Below are 21,889 nucleotides of genomic sequence, written 5' to 3' on the forward strand. Positions count from 1 at the left end.
GCATTTTCAAACTCAAACACCGTTCCATAGTCACTTGCTTTTTTTTTTGATCATGCCTTTGAATGAAGCAATACATTGTATCAGTAACATTGTAGTGTGCTCTAAACTACAGCTGACGCTCAATCTATTTTAAAGATCTTTTCAGATTCCATATTCATCAAAGTAAGAGTAAGCAGAAGAGCATCAGTTTCTGCTATGTGGAGTAAATAAAAATCCAATTGACTGGTAATTTCTTAGGAATTCCAACATATGGATAGCATTCATTTTGTGTTGGCTGCAATTTTGAGCCAACTCAGCTTTTCACATCTTCAGAGTTTGGACCTGGAATTCTGTATTTCTATAGAAACAATCAAGGCCTCAACATAAAGGCTAAATAATTACAGCATTCACATTCTAGAAGTTGAAACACTCCGAAATTCCCAGTTGCACTAATGAGATGTATAAGGATTCAGTTATGATAATTACAACAAGTTGTTCATCAGCTTATAGTTTAGATTAGAATGATTAGTCTGACTCTCTTTAGAGTTTTGTAATATTGTCATAAATAATCCAATGACTGACAACAATGAGCCTTTCCTGGCATTAAAGAAATAGTTCACCCAAAAATTTAAATTTAGTCACCTTAGAGTGGTTCCATACCATAATGAGTTCCCTATTTCTGTTGGACACAGATGAAGATATTTTGAGGAATCTAAGAAGCCTTTAACCATTGACTTCCATAGTAGACAACACTAATACTATGGAAGTAAATGGCTACAGATTTCCATTTTTCAAAATGAAACATTTTGTGTTGAGCAAAAATAAAAAACTCACACTGTTGTGCGACAAGTGAAGGTTGAGTAAACTATAACAGAATTAATATTTTTGAGTGAACTATATAGCCCCTTCAATTCTTGCAAGTATTCAAACAAAATATATAGTCAAAAGCGTTAATATTAGACCCTTGTTATTTTGGGATTTTTAGTTAAGCTTTGGCATATGGCAGAATTCCAGACACACACCTCTATCATTAAGAGTCTCCACAGCCTGTACTTTTTTATAATGAAGCAGAATAACAGCCATCTTATGTAGACAACTCAAGCCTCTGTCAAACTTTTGTGTTTTACCTCAGTCAAAACTCTTTCACCAAGATTCTCGATTAATATTTACATTAAGAAAAGGAAGTTGCTCAGGTGAAAAAATGAAGAATATGAAGTTTTGTTGTTAAATACAGTAATGAAGGCATGAGTTCATTCTGTGCTTTTTCATGATCTACCCCTTTAAAATAAGAAGAGTAGTTGTTTTTAATCTAGCTATTAACTAATGGACTTGTTCAGAAAGCATTACCTGTTAATTAATGGCTAGCATACTGATACTTTTCAAAGACACATTTGTTCATTTAAAGCATCCCAGCAAACAATTTTGTGTTTAATAGACGTCTAATAGACATCTAAATGTAGACAGCTCGGGTAAAACAAGGCTAAACTTGGGCTGTCAATCAAAATCGAATAGACATCCAAAAATAGCCCAAAACTAGACTATTCGTCAAGACAGATTAGACAGACTTTATATGTGTAGTCATTCACTTCTGTTTACTTGATGACTAGTCTAGTTTTGGCTTATTTTTAGACATCTATTAGATTTTCTCTGACAGCCCAAATTTAGCCTTGTTTTAGCCAAGACGCCTATATTTAGACGTCTATTAGACATCTTTTAAAAACAAAAAAAAAAATGCTTGCTGGGATGTCTTTCACCGAAGTGCATTTCTGTAGTAAAGAATGCAAATGTTTGTTTGTCTGTTAATCTTTTGCTCCCAGTTTGAACCTAGCTATCCCTTTACTATCATCCTGCTTATTCTTTATCAGGAGACTCTACTCTGTGACTTTGAATTCAGAGACAGAGTATTTGATTAGACTTTGGCGAAAGAGCCTGATGGGAGAAGCAGACTTTTGATCTAGTCTTGATGTGGTTGGAATGGTCTCTACCCTCCAGTTAGGCTTTAATGAGAGCTGAAGTTTAAACCCCGTGAGGTTCAGTCTTGATGTAAGCCAGTGTCAGATTTGAAATAATAAAAGGCACAGGCGAAATAAACTAGGCTGATGAAGTGGACGGTGATGCCATTGATATGGAAACTTTTGCTGTATCCAAAAAGCATGTTTAGGACTTTGCTCGGTATATCGTAAAATGAGCTTATGGGTTAGTTTTGTTATTTGGTGTGCTTTGTTCTTAATTCCCAACAAGCCTTTTATATTCTCTTATTTATAAGTTGGGACTTGCTTGATTTGGCTCAAATGAGTTGCCAAAAGCATCACTCTTAATATTTATTTTTACATGTGTTGCTATTTAAAACTGCAGTTTTGTTTTCATAATTGTGTTCCTTATCAATTGAAATTTTAAACACTTTTACAATAGGGTTTCAACTTATTAACACAAGTTAACTCCATTAGTTTACATTGTAAGCACTAAAAAAATATATGACCAAAAAGTCATGACCATGTTTTGTTTTTGTTTGCTTTTTGTTACCTTAACTTATTTTTTAAAAGTAGATCAATTTTCAACAACTTTAAGTTCTACAATATTTAACTTTGTTTTTAGTCATTTTAATTTGCTGCAAGTTGAAAAAACTTGATGTTAAATGTAAAGTTAATTTGATTCAACACATTTTTAGCAACGAACGTATTACTATTACAAATTTATTATTATAAACATTTGTTAATCTTCTGTAATATTCATTTTAACATTAAGAAAAAAACGTATGATTTTTTTTTATTAAGCTGAACTATCAAACAGCTTATTTTATTATTACTTCAAGTTTAAACCCACTTTACCCGCATTTACAGACTTGTTCAGTGCGAGAGAGGCAAATCAAGAATCTCCTCCATTAGATTCACTCTGAGTTTAGAGCATCATTCTGTTTATTCTTCTAAACCCTGACTCTCATTATTCCATCACATCTGCTGACCATTTAGCTCACATGTCCATGAAGAGGATGTTGTAAGGAAGGACACGTTCTTTTATTGACCTGTAAAGAAGTAGATTTAGAGTTGTTTGTTTTCCACATAGATTTTTTTTGTTTGTTTGTTGCTCAAATAGCAAATTTGAAGAATTGCTAATTCCTCAGCACTTAGAATGCATGTGTTCATGTTTGTCATATTTAAAAAGATGCACTCGTGCCTTTGTGCAAAAGAAGAGTTTCTGAATGTGTAAATAGTATCATGCATATAGCTTTTGTGTTGGTGTGATTCATTTAAGTTGAATATATGGAGTTAATTACTTAACAAGAGGCTGAATAAAGCCAGAATAGACGTGCATTTCCCATTACTTTAATTTATCTTTAACAAAACTTTGTGTTGTTGAACTTGAGTTGCTTTGGCAAAGCCAGCTTATCTTATACAGCATTTGAGCTGCATTTAAGCCACATCCACCAAACCTTCAAATTATTTTCAATTCTTTAATTTGTATGTACTTGATTTCTTACACACAAAAATATTCTATTTTGCTTGTGCAAACTACTTATTTAAAATGAGCTGAAACAACACAATTCTTGAGATTTCATTGGGAAAACTTAATTTTTGTATGTTCAAACCACAAAAACGTATTAAGTGTTAAGTTAACTTAATCGATTCGTGTTGGGACAACATGAATGAATTGTGTGGAACCCTGCATTTTTTACAGTGTAGAATAATTATATATCATTTAGACTTCCACTGAACATGTCTAACTCTAATGCCTGTGTTTTAAAGTCCTGTCATCAAAATACCTTAGACTCACAATTCAGTACAATGGCTCGCTTAGCATCTTTGCTTTGTTCCAGACCAAAAATAGACAAGACGTTTAGTGCTGGTTTGCTTAAAATGGAGGTTCTTTAGTGATGTTGATATGAGAACCAAAATGGTTGTTTCATAGTCATTTATATGTCATGTAAGACTGAACCTGAAGCTACAAAAACATATAACAGCCATATTTGTGATGTAAATTTCTGAATGCTGAAACAATAGGTTACATGTACCATGTTTTTTAATATCTTGTGTAAAGGAGTCAAAACCCCACATGTTTAACAGTTTTGTATGCTTGTTTGGTGCACATCAACATTTATATGACAACGTTCACACTAAGTAAATCGCATTCACATTACAATTCATTTGAACTGAGCCAAACTTTTGGGCATTACTTTCTCATAGGTTTTTTTTTTTTTTTTTTTTTTTTGAGTTTGACAACAAGCTCTTGTTTGTTTTTGCAGTGTTGTGCAACCAGATGTGAAGCATTTAGCACATGGAACAAGAAAAAGGGAATCCTCTGTATAAGTGCTGGAGTGGGTTTGAAGCTCTGTCTTGATTTGTTTAAATGTAAATAGTTATATTCCCCCCACCTTGTTAGGCAGTGCTAATTATGTAAATGATCCATACAGTCGGTCTCCTCTAATTTGTTGTAAATACTTTTTATATAATAATTCTATGATTTTTTATTCTGTAAGGGCCATAGCATAACTGTAATTATTTCCCATCGCTTTATGTATTGTGTACAGATTTGTAATGGAAAATGTTTAAAGTCATGGCAATTTTTTGTACCATCTTTTGAAGTAGAAGTGCAGCTAAGCTCACTGACCCCCTGTTTTAATAAAGGTATTGCATTTGTGCTTTTGCAAATGATGCATTGTGTGGTGTTTTAATGTGAAAAGGGATCTTTTATAGTCGTCTCCTTCATGCATGTCATCATGTCAAGCATGTCATTTTTCATAGTAGATTTGGATGCACTTTAAAACTCAAGTTTACAAATTTGTCAATCATTTCAGTACACCAAATAAACATTTGTGGTGTGCGTTAGTTACACCAAATATCATATGGTGCGTTTTCTGCAGTTCTGCTGACCAAACACTTTTCCTTTAGTCAAGGTCTTTATTTAAATCAAACAAGCACCAGTTTTATCATTTACATATTTCACCCTCTCAAAAAGATGCTTAAAGTACAAGTCAAAACTTACCATATAATTTTGTTAGTTGACATTGCCAGTTTTGTGGTGAACAATTCATCTGTGCATGTCATATAAAAACAAATGGTTTGCTCTGCAATCTAAAATTAAAGTCTGAAAATGCACTTCCTGTTTTTTTTTTTCGTTTAAAATGTGATTTTGAGTTATTGGGTATGGCTAACATACTTAACTGACAGTTGGAGCGCCGTGGTTTTGACAACAAACAGAAATGTGAGAAGTTGTAATAACTCCTCTAAAACCCCATTCCAGATCTTTCTGAATGAAATACTACTTTCAGCTCGCGGTCGAAAAACAAGCCACGCCTACTGTTTTCTCATAAATATTACATTTCTCTAGGAACCGCGTCATATATGGAAAAAACGGTTGCAGTTTCCGGTTCATGTGGACTTTAAAACAAATGTTCTAAAAATTTGATTTGATCAAATTTGGTTCAAATTCCCTATAAGGCAAGTCTTTCACTTGGCGGCCATCTTTAAAACACCTCTCAGGCAGTATGCTCGGGCATTCTGTTTAAATGGGGAAACACATTTTTCTAAATTTGCTTGCCAAGCTTAATATTACATTTCATATTAGCAATCAGCCAAAAATTAAACAACTATCTCTTTAGTTTAATTTCTAAATGTTCAAATTACACAAAATCTGTAGAAACTCACGTCTTGTCCAAGCCCCTCCACCGGACAATCCTCAGAATATAGCGATCGTTGATTGGCTCCTGTACTGGAAGGTGGGGCTTCATTTGCCATATTGACCGTTTTCAAAGACTAAAGAATACACACGACATGTCACTTGTATCTTTTTCAATGGGAAAAAGTGTAACGGTCAATATGGTTAATAAAGCCCCGCCTACTAGTACATGAGCCAATCATCGATCGCTATATGGTGAATAAAGCCCGCCTTCTAGTACAGGAGCCAATCATCGATCGCTATAGACTGACGTCGTCTACGGGCGCTATAGACGTCGTAGTATTTATCTCACCACAGAATTACCAGTATTTTCAGAACTTTGAATTTTGTACACAATGTAGTGTCAATCAGTATAGAGGGTCGCAACACTGCAGAGTTAGTTCCAACCTTGCTTCATCACAATTACCTATAGGCAGTGTTAGGGAAAGTTTGAAAGTAAAGCATTAAAATATTGAGTTGCTCCCCAAAAAAGTAACTAGTTGTGTTAAGGGGGTCACACATCGAATGCACCGCTCTGCACCACACCACACAGCGCCATGCATTTTAGAGTTCTAAACATAGATTTCTATCAGGGTAGGCACACCGGCACTGCAAGTCGGCTGCTGTCACCCAGCCACGACTCAGGACACTGTTCATATTTTTGCTGTGCCATAAAGAGCCATCTGAATAGTTTCATTTTAAATAATATGTGAATATGCATGTCCAGTGTGCGTTACCTCCAACTGTCATATGCAAGTCGCTGAGCTGCGCATCTGGTGTGTGACCCGCTTTACTTAGTTATTTTTATGGTAAGTAATGTGTTATGTTACTTTGCATTACTTTTTATTACCTGGCTAAGGCTGGATCTCTTTCAGAACGTTTTTTTTTTTCTTTAATAGTGAAGTTCTGCAATTAACAATGCACTGTATAACCTACATTTACCTTTAAAAAACACATAAAAAATTATATTTTAGGATTATGTTATTGGAGAACTTCCTGACCCCAGACCTCTACATGCCATATATACAGATTATTGAAAGTTTAAAACAATGTGTTTGCTACTTTTGTACTATTTGTCTTTAGAAAAATCACTGCCCATTAGGTCCTCTTTTCTTTTTCTTCAATGCGTTCAAAATAATGAACACATTCTCTTAAGACTGCATGGCTCATTGTGACTACTTTTATTTTAACTCAGCAAATTATTTTTAAAAGCTATAGCTAATTATAGTACATAATTATAATTATGTAAACTAAAAAGTAATAATGTAACTTGCGTTATATATGTTTAAAGAAGTAACTCAAATATTATTACCTATTTTTAATGCATTACTGTACTCGTTACATAGAAAAGTAACTCGCGTTACTTAATACCCCCAACACTGCCTATAGGTTTCAATCAGGCGTGAAGAACTAAAGCTCTGATTTAGAGAGTAATTTTCAAAATTAAAAATGTTTGAAAAAGCTTTGAAACCCGCATTTTTTAAAAACATTTTGTGCAAAGATTATCATTAAAAAGAGAGTGGCAGAGTGTTTAATAAAGTTTTAAATAACCATACGTGTCTTGCTTGCGTCCGAGGCCCGCAAATTAACTCACCTTTTGAACGGCATGAAGGTGAATAAATTTGTTCATAATAAATTTGTTGACATTGTTCATAATGTGAGGATTATTTATTTGAACTGCGCGTTTAAAAGGAATGTTATTGTCCATTTCTGTCATTTCCAGATTGTTAATTCCCACTAGAGGGCAGCACTAACACACTTGAAAAAAGAAAAACAACGAGGATCTGTTCATTAAAGGGAATCATGTTTAATGCTCTTGTCGTTTTAAACAGTCCTGCAGAAACATGTTTTGTGCAATGAGAACAGTGAAGCGTGAGTATACACACTTGAAGGTTTATTCTAGGCCTCTTTAAAAGACTGAGTTGCATAAACTACTGAATATTGTCGTAACCGTATGAAATCCAGTCGGCCTCGGATAAGTTTTATATAGTCAGGCAGTGTCCTTCTTTTTGTCTTTGTTACAGCACAGTCAGTCTTTCTGTTTTAGAGTGACACAATCCATTCTTAGCCTGCTGTCCCACTTTAGCTTTTAATGAAGTCAGGAATAGTTTTCCCTCTCCTGTCCTTCTCTTACCTCTGCTGTATTTGCTTATTTGTCCAAGACAGCAGCTGGCAAATACAAGCTCCTCTGAACACAATGAATCAAATTCAGGTCTGTACACAAGGCTGTAATTAGGGATAATAACCCCCCCCTAAAACTTTATTTTCATCTCAATATATTGAGCATTTTCAAAGTGTTTGAATAATGAAGTCACAGAATGAATTTTTTTTTTCTCAAGATGAGAATTAGGGTGGCAGCAAGAGGAGAGGGTGACAAGGTTGTCTTTTCTGGTTATGTAACAGCAGTAACAGGATGAATTTGTGCAGTTACACAAATTTTCTGTCCATTTTTGATCCAATCAATTCTCTGAACTCATTGGATGCTTTGTCAGTCATTATGCAATAACACCAACACAATGCTATTTTAATCAAGGAGGTTTTGACGCTAAAGTGTTTTTTAAAAGATACTCTCCCCAGATGGATAGGAAAAACTTAAACCGTATAAGATTATATTAATTCATGTTTTTACTAACATGAACAAACAACAAACAATTTATTTAAGTGGTATGACTCTTTGCTAACATTAGTTAATGAACATAAAATTGTTCATGTTAACCCCCAGTGCATTAACTAATGTTAACAAGCATGGATTTGGATTTTAATAATACATTAGTAATGTATAAACAATGATTCATTAACCCAGGGATGGGCAGTTTTTGATGATACATGTATTTCAAATACGTATTTTAAATACAAAATTGTAATTTGTATTTGATAGGGTTGAGGAAAATGGCTTATTATTTTATGAAAATATTTAGTGTCACATATTTTTGTATTTTTTTAAACATTTATTAATGTGCTTTTTGCATTTTAAAAAACTACAACAAAACTACAACAAAACACAGAAGAGAAGAAAAAAAGCCCAATGTAATACAATAATAATAATACGTATAAAATATAATAGATAAAAAACACTATCCTATGACTGAACAACAGAACACAGAGGGACGAATGCACATAAAAGCAAAATATAATTTAGCTGGTCAGGTAATGCGTAAATAAAAGCAATTATGAAGTAATATTGTTCTTGTATCACCAGAAAAATGCATTATCCTGACTATAGTTTTATTGTCAAATAATAGTTTTGGCACATTATTAAAAACATAATAGATTATGAATAGTGAATATCAATTACACTCAATCTTTAATTACTATGTTATTGACAGGGGTCATTGGTTATGCTTGCGTTTCTTCCAATGCATTAAGGTGTTCTAATATCTGTCCCCATGTTTTATCAAATATCTGCAATTTTGTCATTATTGATATATCTCAACCTCTCAAAAGCAAGCCTGTTTACGCTGTCTCTACCCCACATACCAAATTTAGGTACAGATTCAGTTTTCCACATTCTCAAAATCACCCTATTGGTAATTACCATACCAAATAACATGGCTCGTCTTTCATATTTATTAAACATCTCTAAGTTACTAAATATCCCAAGAACAGCTATAAGTGGACATGGTTCAAGATTTTTTTTGGAGGGCTTTAGAAAAACATTCAAATATTTTTTTCCTAATAGTCCTGTAATTTAGGACACAACCATATCTAGTGGGTTAGGGATCCTTCTGCTGCTTTACATCTATTACAAAGTGGAGATACCTGAGGAAAGATCTTATGCAGTTTCTCCTTAGATAAGTATAACCTGTGCATGGTTTTAAATTGAATTAAATTATGTCTTACATTAATTGAGCATGCATGTATATTCTCAAGGCCTTTTTCCCAACTCTTCAAATCTATCTCCAACCCTAATTCCTTCTCCCAGGCTTGCTTAACTTTGATTTCATCCACAACTTCCTGTCTTAACAAGATGCTATAGAAATATGGCACAGCCCTTTGATGTACATGTATAGGATTAAACCTGTAAATTTCTGTATTTTTGCATTTTTAAAATACTTTGTAAGAAATGTACATCTAATAGCACATATAAATGCACCCTCGGATTGGTGCTTTGCATGTTTTTGACTCTTCCATTTGAAGAAGAATTGAACAAACCTTAGGAGAAAGAGTATACTGTACAAATAATTGTAGTTTTGGATGCATTGCTGATGCCAAATGTTTGTATGTTTACCACAAATGTTTACCACAATAATGTAATGTGGTAAAACAAACAACATAAAAAAGTCCTACAGTGGCGATTCCTACAATACTTCATTGGCTGTTTCAAATGCCAGCAGTTGATCTGTAGGTCCACTGTATAGTTAATGAAGAGGAAAGATGTAAGCCTTAAGACATCATATAAAACGAATATATAATATTAAAAAATCCTAATACTATTTTTACATTGAACTTTGAAGAGTTTAAAGAGCCCATATTATACATGAAATAGGGTCATATTTAGGTTGTAAGGGTCTCCAACAACAGTCTAATATGCATGCAAGGTCAAACAACACTTTGATGGTCTTATAATCTGCATTTATTTTTACCTAATTATCCCAGCGACTCCCATATGAATCGTTCAGCGATTCATTTGTTCCCAAACCCCTCCTCAGCGCGAAGCTAATCTGCGCTGATTGGACCGATGACAGCCTGCTGCGATTGGTCGACAGTGACAGGCTTCAGCACGAGGCAGAGTGAAATGCCCAGCTGCTAATCTACAATATAAAAGTAGTCACAGCGCATACACACTTCATAGTGGATTTTGGCTGCCAGTGGGTGAATGTAAACACAGATGATGGACTAGAAAATACTGACGACTAACTATTTTATTGTGCAAAAAGTCCAAGAACTGGCGAGGAGATCACAGTCTTCTTGCTCTTTTCACACACACACACACACACACACACACACACACAGGGCCTGCGCGTCCATAGAGGACCGGCTGAATAGAGAGGGCGCGGCGCGGCGCTCAGTTATATTCACGAATACCCGTGCGTTACACACACGAGGAGACACAGACACACACACACACACACACAGGGCCGGCGCGTCCATAGAGGAGCGGCGCTCAGTTATATTCGCGAATACCCGTGCGTTACACACACAAGGAGACACAGACACACACACACACACACACAGGGCCGGCGCGTCCATAGAGGAGCGGCGCTCAGTTATATTCGCGAATACCCGTGCGTTACACACACGAGGAGACACAGACACACACACACACACACACACACACACACAGGGCCGGCGCGTCCATAGAGGAGCGGCGCTCAGTTATATCCGCGAATACCCGTGCGTTACACACACGAGGAGACAATAATATTGAGCTGAAATATTTTGAAACTTGACCGTTGCATGTGTGTAAACAGCTGACGATCCGTAATCAAAGCGGCACGCGTCGCGTTTTCAACGTGGCTTTACACGCGATATGAGAATATAAAGAGTTAACCTGATACAGCACACGCGGTTACAAGTAACAAAACACAACTAAATACATAATTTGCAAGCTAGAGTAAACGAGGCAATAATTTTAATCGCACGTACTTACACTTGTGAAATGGGGGTAGAAACTGATTCATGATGCAATGATCCATGTTCTGACAGTCTTTACTGATCCTTCCTTTAACAAACTGAAGAAGTCTTCTTTTTAAGCATGTAGTTTCCAGAAGCATTTGATCTGCTCAAGGCTAGGCTATATTGCTGATGTTTCATCTTTGATTAGACTGTCCATAATATCCATCTGCACAGCATGACTTCATTGACCGCTGTCTGTGTGTGTCTCTGTGTGTGTGTGAGACTTTTTTTTCTGTTAGTGGGCGGGGCCGCAGGTTTCAAATCTCCCGGGTTTGCGCGCCCAACTACTTGTGTTTCGTAGCTGCGTCATCACGAAACACCTAATGACTCGTTATCAAGACGACTCGTTTGAAGCACTATGAGTCGACTCTTTTATAGATGAATCAATAGTTTTAAACACTGTACACTTACAGATTTAAGCCTTAGCTGGATATTTCACTTCACTTAGAGCTGTGTTACACACTACATGGAAGGGCATTTTCAAAAACCCATAATATGGGCTCTTTAATAGCAAAAAATGTGATTTCTGAAAAATTATGTGAACAAAACATTTAAATTAACTCTTTAATTAACACCCTTTTAAAACATTAAAAAGTTTAAGAATCATTGTACAGAGATGATTTTTTTCAACACATTTCTAAACATAATAGTTTTAATAACTCATTTCTAATAACGGATTTATTTTATTTTTGCCATGATGACAGCACATAATATTTTACTAGATATTTTTCAAGACACTTCTATACAGCTTAAAGTGACATTTAAAGGCTTAACAAGGTTAATTAGGTTAACTAGACAGGTTAGGGTAATTAGGCAAGTTATTTTATAATGATGGTTTGTTCTGTAGACCAGTGTTTCCCAACCCTGTTCCTGAAGGCACACCAACAGTACACATTTTCAATGTCTCCCTAATCAAACACACCTGAATCACCTAATTAGAACATAAGAAGAGACTCCAAAACCTGAAGTTAATGGGTCAGGTAAGGGAGACATCCAAAATATGTACTGTTGGTGTGCCTCCAGGAAAAGGGTTGGGAAACACTGCTGTAGACTATAGGAAAAAAATCAGCTTAAAGGGGCTAATAATTTTGACCTTAAAATGGTGTTTAAAAAATTAAAAACTGCTTTTATTCTAGCCAAAATAAAACAAATAAGACTTTCTCTAGAAGAAAAAATATTATCAGACATACTTTGACAATTTCCTTGCTCTGTTAAACATCATTTGGGAAATATTTAAAAATAAATAAAATTCAAAGGGGGGCTAATAATTCTGACTTCAACTGTATACTACAGCCAATATAGCTTATTCAGTTCATCTATAGCACATGTCTTTGGACTGTGGGGGAAATAGGAGTACATGCAAACTGTGAAACGCCAACTGACCCAGCTGGGGCTCAAACCTGAGACCTTCTTGCTGTGAGGTGACTGTCTTAAATACTAAATCTAAACCAACTCTACAACCTTTGAATGTTTAGAAGCAAAAGCAGCTAAATTGGAGACATCATCGTCTGTTTCTTACTTAACGTTTGAAATCACCTAAAGCCTCCAGAAAGACAAAAATCCTCACATGAAACATGATGGTTGAGGATTATTTGATATAAATCTGTGTTAATCTTCTGCCTTCAGACTGGGTCTCGTATGCACGATTTTTCTCATCCTCCTCACGCGTGGTGTATGAGTGAATGTGTGTGTTAGAATGTGGAGGAGGATTACACATAAAAGCATGACCTCGTAGACTTGCAGTGAAATGATGAGGTCATGCTCATCCAGGACACTAATCTCTCTCTGTGCTCAGGTGATTTCACACCTCACTAGGAATTGTATGGGATGAGGGGGATCCAAGGTTTCAACACTTACCTGTTATGCTTGCTTAAAATGATCTTTGCTCATTAGGGGCGACACGTAGGCTCAGTGGTTAGTCCAGTCGCTTCACAGCAAGAAGGTCGCTGGTTCGAGTTCTGGCTGGGTCAGTTGGCATTTATGTGTGGAGTTTGCATTCTTCCCCCCATGTTGGCATGAGTTTTCTCCAGGTGCTCCGGTTTCCCCCACAGTCCAAAGACATGAGCTATGGGAATTGAATAAACTAAATTGGTCTTAGTGTATGTGTGTGAGAGAGTGTATGGGTGTCTCCCAGTACTGGGTTGCAGCTGGAAGGGGATCCGCTGTGTAAAACATGTGCTGAATAAGTTGGCGGTTCATTCCACTGTGGCAACCCCCTGAAATATATATAGGGACTAATAAAGTTTACAAAGAAAAATAAAGGGACTAAGCCAAAGGAAACTGAATTAATGAACCTAATTATGCTATTTGCTAATTATTGTTAGAGAATCAGTTTTAAGTTATAATACCACTTTAAATGTGTATTTGTATTTAATTTTTAATCAAAAAAGTAATTGTACTGTAGATGAGATGCTACTGTAATGATAAAACACCGATGGTTTTTCAGTGGTTCATTATGCTGATTGAAGTGCTACATATATACAGTAGCACCACAGCCATAAAGAACACATTAACTCTATATTTAGTTCTTCAAACGTGTTTTTGTTTAGTTAGAGAAATAATTAAAATGACATTAAAATACAGTGCTTCCTGAAGATAATGTGTTTCTCAACCTTTTTGGCAACAAGGGCCCATATTAATGCATCTTAATCTAAATCTTTTTACATTGCCATTTTGTGAGTGTAGTCCTGTTTTGTGAGACTATGTAATTTCACATTAATGTGCGTTTTTGTATTAAAGGTTTGGTCATGTTGACTATACCGTATGTATGATAATGTTTCAACACTGTTTTGGGTCAAATACAAACTAAGGTTAATTACTTCATTTAGACTGAAATCGCTCCGGTTTCCCCCACAGTCCAAAGGCATGCAGTACAGGTGAATTGAATAAATGAAATCGGCCGTAGTGTATGTGTGTGAACGTAAGAGTGTATGGGTGTTTCCCAGTGTTGTGTTGCAGCTGGAAGGGCATCTGCTGCATAAAACATATGCTGGATAAGTTGGTGGTTCATTCCGCTGTGGTGACCCCAGGTTAATAAAGGGACAATGCCAAAAAGAAAAAGAATGAATGAATGGACTAAAATCAATTTAATTCAGTGGGGTTTGTCCATATTTCATCCAAAACTGGGATGAAACACTCACTAATTCCTTCGACTTAATTCCCTGCTTTATGAGGGGTCGCCACAGGAGAATGGACCAATTACTCTGGTATATGACTTTATTGGTGTATAATACTCTCTTTATAATAGAATAAGACTAGTAAGTCATATTGGTTAAACACAGCTTCTGACTTTACACTTGCTTTTCTAAACAAGTCTGAAGGGCTGCCTTACCGTTGTTTACACACAACAATACTGACCCTGATATTGAATTAAACATTGATCTGCCTTTGTGGAAATGCTGTTATTGTAATGTTTGTTGTATTTAAAATGTTTCAGTGATTAACTGTATAGTTGTATTGGCAGGTGACCTGTCCTGGAATATGAAACACACTACAGGTATTACATATTCAGAATATATATATATATATATATATATATATATATATATATATATATATATATATATATATATATATATATATATATATATATATATATATATATACAGGCTATAGGCTGAAGCTCACATTGGTCTGACATGAGTCTGCTGTTGTCTCCACCTCCTGCATGTGCAGCCCACCCCTGATGTGTAAGCTAAACCCCCACCTCTTGTTGTCCCCTCGGTGCTGAGATGGAGATGTAGAGAGACGCGTCCTGCGGGTGGACACACTGCACAGCAAAGGCTGTTGATTTCGAGAGTCGAACAATTTATTGATGAACTTAATGCATTCTTAGGATCAAGATTATTCCGTTATATTTTGTTTCTTATCATTACTGATTTTTTTAACCGCCACCCTGAAGTTCATCGTTGTCATTTTGGCCGCCGGGATGGTGGCGTTTATCGGAGCAGTCATCTGCATCATCGCCGCGGTCCACAGCGGATCCCCAGCGGCATCCGTTGCCGCCGCGCAGCCCCTGGCCGACAATCAGTCCCTTTCACCGGACGCAGCGGGGAAAGCGTTTTCCCCCGGGTCCGTCGCCCGGGCAGGACCGCTGGATGCTCTTCACGGTACTGATGCGACAAGCAGGGAACGAGGAGGACCGGAGGCGCCAACATTCTACGGTCTAACGGGACTAGGGACCGGAGGCAGCGAGCAGCAGGTCACCTACAGCAGACTCATCTGCACCCCTGTCCCCGCCGGTGAGTGCAACCCGAAAAACTTTCAGCAACAAGCTGACGACCAGTCGTTATACGCTGGAGAGGACTGGGGATACCTCCGCACCACCGCCGAGGAGCTCCGTCAGACCGTCCTGCAGCAGAAGGATGAGATCCTCACAGACCAGAGGACCATCCGGGAACTAACAGGAAAGCTGTCGGAATGCGAAAGTGGCATGAAGGGACGGAAGGTCCCGGAACGGAGCGCAGGGGTTGTTGGGGAAGCGCGCAAAGAGAATAAGGAGCAACTCATGATGCGGGACGATGCGGGATCCTCAATGCGGACGGCTCATGCGATGGAGGAGCTGGTGCACGCCATAACTCAGATGAAAGACCGCATTGAGAAACTGGAGGTAAGGAGAGCGCAAGACCTTATGATGTTCAACAGTAGTCGAGATAGTATAGTGGGAGAGAATCAACAGTTTTATTGGTTAATGATATAAAGACTCGTTAATGCTAAAGTGATTAACTTAGGAAACCTATGTTTATGTAGTTTTATAGCGTGCCAAATAATTGTTAGAAACTTGCTGTAATCAATCGTGTATACATTTTAAATTTGTTTTACAATATTTGATTTTACTTTAAAAGTACTAATACACTGGCCTTGGCCCTATGGCTGCATGTGGGGAATATATATATATATATGCTAAATTGCAGCCAGTCTGTGAACTGCAAGTTGACTGTCAACCATCTATGAACATCTTTATCTGCAAAAAAAAAAAAAAAACTTCAGCAGATTATTTGCAGCACAATATAAAAGTTAACTAACTCAAAAAATAAAATTACCATAAGTTTATCACAACCACGAGTAATATTGCAATATTTCAATATTTCAGAAAACTGTTGGTTTTTACTTGGAGGGATGTAGCGATGGTTCCAAGATGGCGAACAAGTCAACTGTGTATATTAAATGTGTATATCTATGCATGTTTACTATGTCTCTCTCAGATTTTTAAAATGTAAATGATAAGCTTTTATAAAATTCTTTATAAAGTTTTCACGTTTTTTTTTAAATAAAAACTACTATGTTTATTTTTACTATTTTGTTTAACAATATTATATTATTTTCATTATTTACCAGAGTTGTTTCAAGTACCATGAAAACATTTTTTAGTTTATAACCTAATTCACAATTATGCTCAAAATGTTCATTTAAACAGGCGTACAGCGTCATCGACCACTTTATAAAACAAAGGTGCAGCTCGATCTGTGTTATGGTGCTACCTGACCTGTTGATAAACGTGTTTATAATCACCTGGAGCTTATTTCAACTCACAGGAGTGCTGCAGTGAGCTCGTAAAGTTCATCTCCTCTGGAGTTCAATTGCGTTTCAGCTCACGTACGATTGCGCGCCTGTGCCATGATTTATAGCTGTGCGCTACATGCGCGTCCCTGATTAGGTTTCCATGGAAATATTGCTTACGTTTCTTGGTTTATGAGCCGATAGGAGCGACAAATTGCTTCCTCATCAGGACCCCCTCTAGCGCATCTGATTCACCTCAATCTAACCCTGATCTCAGTCTAACGATAATCTAGACATAGGCTGCTAAAAGTAAAATAGCCGTGTTTTTCCATGGAAAGAAAACGAATGGTAGTATTAAAGAATATATTTAGCCTTCTCCAGTCATCGACTACAGCATGTGTGGCAGCAGGGGAGCGATGAGAAACATGACACAATCCACTGAAAGCATATTATAGACTCCTGCAGTGTGACTGCGAATGGCAGCTCTGTAAGCTAGTTGGTGCAGACACCTTTCAACTGATCATCCCAGAACAGAATTAGCCATGTATACTATTAGAACCATGCATAAAATTTTTATGATGCGCATAACTGAATATATGCTAATCATGAAAATGAGTGATAAGTGAACACCACACAGTCATTTGACCTTACAATTGCTAAATACTGTATTGCATGCATTTGTTGATACTCTGTTAGAATTATTGCATTCGTGCAATATTGATGTTTGAGATTATTACACAAATATTTATAATATTGAGATTTAGAATTCAAATTTAGTATCTGTTAAAAATTTAGATCATCCCAGAATGATTTCTAGCATCATTTACTGTCCCTCATATCATTCTTAATCCATTAGACTTTTGTTAATTTCCAGAATACAAATGAAGATGTTTTAATCAAATCTGAGTGGTTTCTGTATGAGAGTCTGTTCACAGAAAACTATATATGAAGAGTTTAGATGCAAAAGCCTCTAAGTGCCGTTTGATTTCTTCTTCTAAAATTAGCATTTTCTCTGACTCCTGTGTGTAGGCTCAGTAATTTAACTTTTATAGTGACAAATAAGTTCTTTTCATTCCCTTTAAAGTGAAATAACCTAAAATAAACACAGGAGGCTGAGAAAATGCTAATTTTAGGAAAAAATTTCAGACTGCATTTAGAGGTTTTTGCACCTAAACTCTTCATATATACATATATATATATATATACATATATATATATATATATATATATATATATATATATATATATATATATATATATATATATATATATATATATATATATATATATTGATATCAAGTGGTTTAATCCAAAATCCTCTAAAGAAACAACATTGTTTTATTTAATGAACAAATTTAATGTACTGTTGCCTTCAGTTCGGTTCAGATACTTTTTCCTAGTTAATGTGCATGAAGGAATGCACCACATCGAAAAGAATATATATATATCCTATGCTAATGCTTTGGGATATAGTCAGTTTACAGCAAAAAATAATTTGGACCAATAAACCTTCTCTGTCTGAGTGAAGACTTGGCCAATGCTTTGCAAATCAAAAAATAAAAAGACTTTTACTCTACCAGTAGGTCTATACTTGATGGCACTGAATATACATTTTCAATGTGCACAACGATGAGCTCCCAATATTCTGTAAAATCACCAACGTTCTTGTGTTGGGTAAAAATGTTAATTTTTTTGGTTAAAAAAACTTGTTACAGTGCTTTAAAATGTGCATTGTGATGCATTCAGGATATTGGAATTGAGTTTGATGCTGTTGTGAAGCTACTGATCTTAAACCGTAAACCTTATAACATTCAAAATGCATATGGACCAAATGTGAATTTTTTTTTTTGCTTTTCCTCTGTTTTAGGCAGTGTTGTAATTACTTTAAAAAACAAAATATTTCTGTATGACTACAAGGGTTAACAGTTTACGTGAACACATCATGCATGGCATTAAATAATTAATCAAAAATGAAATGTGAAACTATGTTATTTTGTATTGGCTTATTATGCAACTAATTAGCTCTGAACCAACAATAATTAGGTCTTAATGTTTTACAATGCATGACTAGAACAGTATGTATTGGATTTATAAAGTATGTGAATAATTACACGAAAATAACAACAAGAAAATAATATTTATCTCTTGAGCCAGTGTTAAATTGTTAAAACTATCGAATATGTTAAAATAAGTGTTAAAACAAACTCTCTCAGAGTTTAATTAACACTGCTGATTTTTCTGTGTACTATATAACCGCATGATAATTATGTTAATGTCTACCCCATACCCAACTCCTTAACTTTTCAGATTTTGATTGTAATACAATAATGTGCACTTTTTGTAAAGCTTCTTTGAAACAATAATTATTACGAAAAGCGCTTTACAAATAAACTTGAATTAAATGAACACAGATTACTGAACATAAATAAAAACTCAACCATATTGTATATATGCTTAATATGCAAGGATGAACCTCATTGGTGAAGTAAGCATGGTTGCACCTCTGTGGCTAAATCTAAATGCTGTATCGATGATCAGTGTATGTAAATAAATCCTAAATTACATCTAGTAATCATGAACCATGTCCATATAGAAGACATATGAAAACCACTCGCATGGATATGGATTTGTTTTTTGATTTCTTAATTTTTAAGATTTAATTCTCTCAGATTTGATTAACACAAGACTATTGGTTTATGACAGAATAAATGTTTTGGGGTGGACTGACTTTTTAACTAAAGATTAATGTCACATGATTACTGTCTTTTGTTTACAGTCTGAAATGGCGGCACCAGCGTTCAACCACACAGACTCAAGCTCACAGAAATCTGCAGGTGCTCCTCGTACACCAGTGGCAGCTGCACAGAGACGAGTGGAGGATCTGGAGGGAGAACTGAAGAGGAAGATTAAACTGCTGGAGGAGGAGAGGAAAGCGCTGCGCAAAGAGACGCAGAAACATCAGGATCATATTGACTATGGACTGGACACTGTACACCAGCGGATCAGCAGCCTGGAGAAAGGTGAGGCAGAGGTCGGGTTTACTGCTCAATGAAATATTAATTTAAAAGACTATTTATACTAAGATCTTCTTAAAGATGGAGTTCAAACAAAAATAGTTGGTGGATGTATTGTATGACTGTTTCTACTGAGCAACAACAAGAGAAATGTTTCTTTTTCCTTTTTTGTCGTTACAATGGAAGTCGTTAAGCTCTAATATTGTTTGGTTCCCAGAATTCTCCAAAATATTTGATGAAAAGGTTTTTTTAAGCATCAAGACAATTTATGTGATATACAGATTTTTTTTTTTTTTTTTTTTTGTGGAATTTTTTTTAAAGGTTTTGGATCCATTACAGAAAACCACTACTAAAATGTTGTTCAGTGTAACAATAGCTTATGCTCCAATTTTTTGTCAGGCATATTAAGAACAGGAATAAATTCATTACATATTAAATTTACTTACAGATCACATTGGAGCTCCAAAATGCTCATTAATTTGTCATATTAGGTCTTTAAACCTAATCCTCTAAACCTTTGTCACTATGCTTCAAACCAAGTTTTGAAGTTTTACCTACTTGTCACTTTAAGACATTTAATTGGTAATTGGAAAATTGTTAATAATAATAATAATAATAATAATAATAATAATAATAATAATAATAATAATAATAAAGTGACAAAAAAGAAGAACCAGTCAGAATAAGCATGCTCATTTTTACATAAATATCATATTACAAAAATCAGGGACTAAGCTGAAGGAAACTAAATGAATGAATATATTATATTACAAGGCAAGGCGAGTGTATTTATATAGCACATTTCACACACAGTGGCAATTCAAAGTGCTTTACATAAACAGGCATAAAAGAGACGTGTATAAGAAAATAAAAACAAATAATATAAAAACAGATAAAAAATGATTAAAATGTGTTAAAACAGGTTTTAAAGAAATGAAAAAAGAAAAAAAAAGACATAATAGTGTGATCTGTGGGACGTAGCTCATTCAGTAGAGACTGCTAAACAGATGTGTTTTCAGTCTTGATTTGAATGTGCTTAATGTTGGAGCACATCTGATCATTTCTGGAAGCTGATTCTAGCAGCGGGGGGCATAGTAGCTGAAGACCGATTCACCCTACTTTGACTGAACTCTTGAAATTTCTAGTTTATATGATCCTAAAGATCTGAGTGATCTGTTAGGTTTGTATTCAGTGAGCATATCTGTAATGTATTGAGATCTATAGGCCATTTAGTGATTTATAGACTAGTAATAATACTTTAAAATCTATTCTGAATGTAACTGGGAGCAAGTGTAAAGACCTGGGGACAGGTGTGATGTGCTCTTATTTTCTGGTTCTGGCCAGAATCCTGGGCGCAGCATTCTGGATGAGCTGTCTGACTGTCTTTTTGGGAAGGCCAGTGAGGAGTCCATCACAGTAATCCACCCTGCTGCTGATAAAAGCATAAACAAGTTTCTTTAAGTCTTCACTGGAAACAAAGCATTTGATTCTTGCAATGTTTTTGAGATGATAGTATGTTGATTTAGTTACTGCTTTGACATGATTACTGAAACTCCAGAGTCACACCAAGATTCTTGACCTTATTTTTTGTTGTTTGACCCTTAGAGCCAAGGTACCATTCACCTTGAGAACCTCATCTCTGTTCACAAACGCAATGACTTCAGTTTTCTCTTAGTTTAACTGAAGAACGTTTTGGCACATCCAACTGTTAATTTCATCAATGCACTGGCAGAGGGTGTCAATGGGGCTGTAGTCATTAGGCAGTAAGGCTATGTAGATCTGAGTGTCATCAGCATAGCTGTGGTAGGAGATTTGGTTCTTTCTCATAATTTGGCTCAGTGGGAGCATATAAAGGTTGAACATTATATTATTATGTTATACTAAATAAGGATGGAACCTTATTTTACCAATATTTTAACATTTTATTTTCACAAAACATCCAGAGACATCAAAGTAGGTGCTTTAGTTGCATTTATGTTTTCTATTTATATATAATCACTTTTATCAAATGATAAAACGGGACTTTTCATTTGTCGCTCATACTAGGAATCAAAGAGATGTATGAAATGGTTATATAAATTAAGTTTAAAACAAGTTAAATTCAATTAGCTTTGGTCTGTTTGTTAAAC

General features: G+C 35.6%; 1 protein-coding gene across 1 annotated transcript in view; it reads left to right on the top strand.

Moving 5' to 3' along the window:
• Nucleotides 1-21,889, top strand: part of cbx6b (chromobox homolog 6b) — a 48,108-nt gene that overhangs the window by 8,267 nt on the left and 17,952 nt on the right. Inside the window, exons 6-7 of the mRNA XM_056452611.1 lie at nt 15,083-15,856; nt 19,523-19,766. Coding sequence (XP_056308586.1) covers nt 15,083-15,856; nt 19,523-19,766 — 1,018 coding nt within the window. The remainder of the gene's footprint in view (nt 1-15,082; nt 15,857-19,522; nt 19,767-21,889) is intronic.

This window comes from Danio aesculapii, chromosome 3 (assembly GCF_903798145.1).
Source record: "Danio aesculapii chromosome 3, fDanAes4.1, whole genome shotgun sequence".
Classification (NCBI taxonomy): Eukaryota; Metazoa; Chordata; class Actinopteri; order Cypriniformes; family Danionidae; genus Danio; species Danio aesculapii.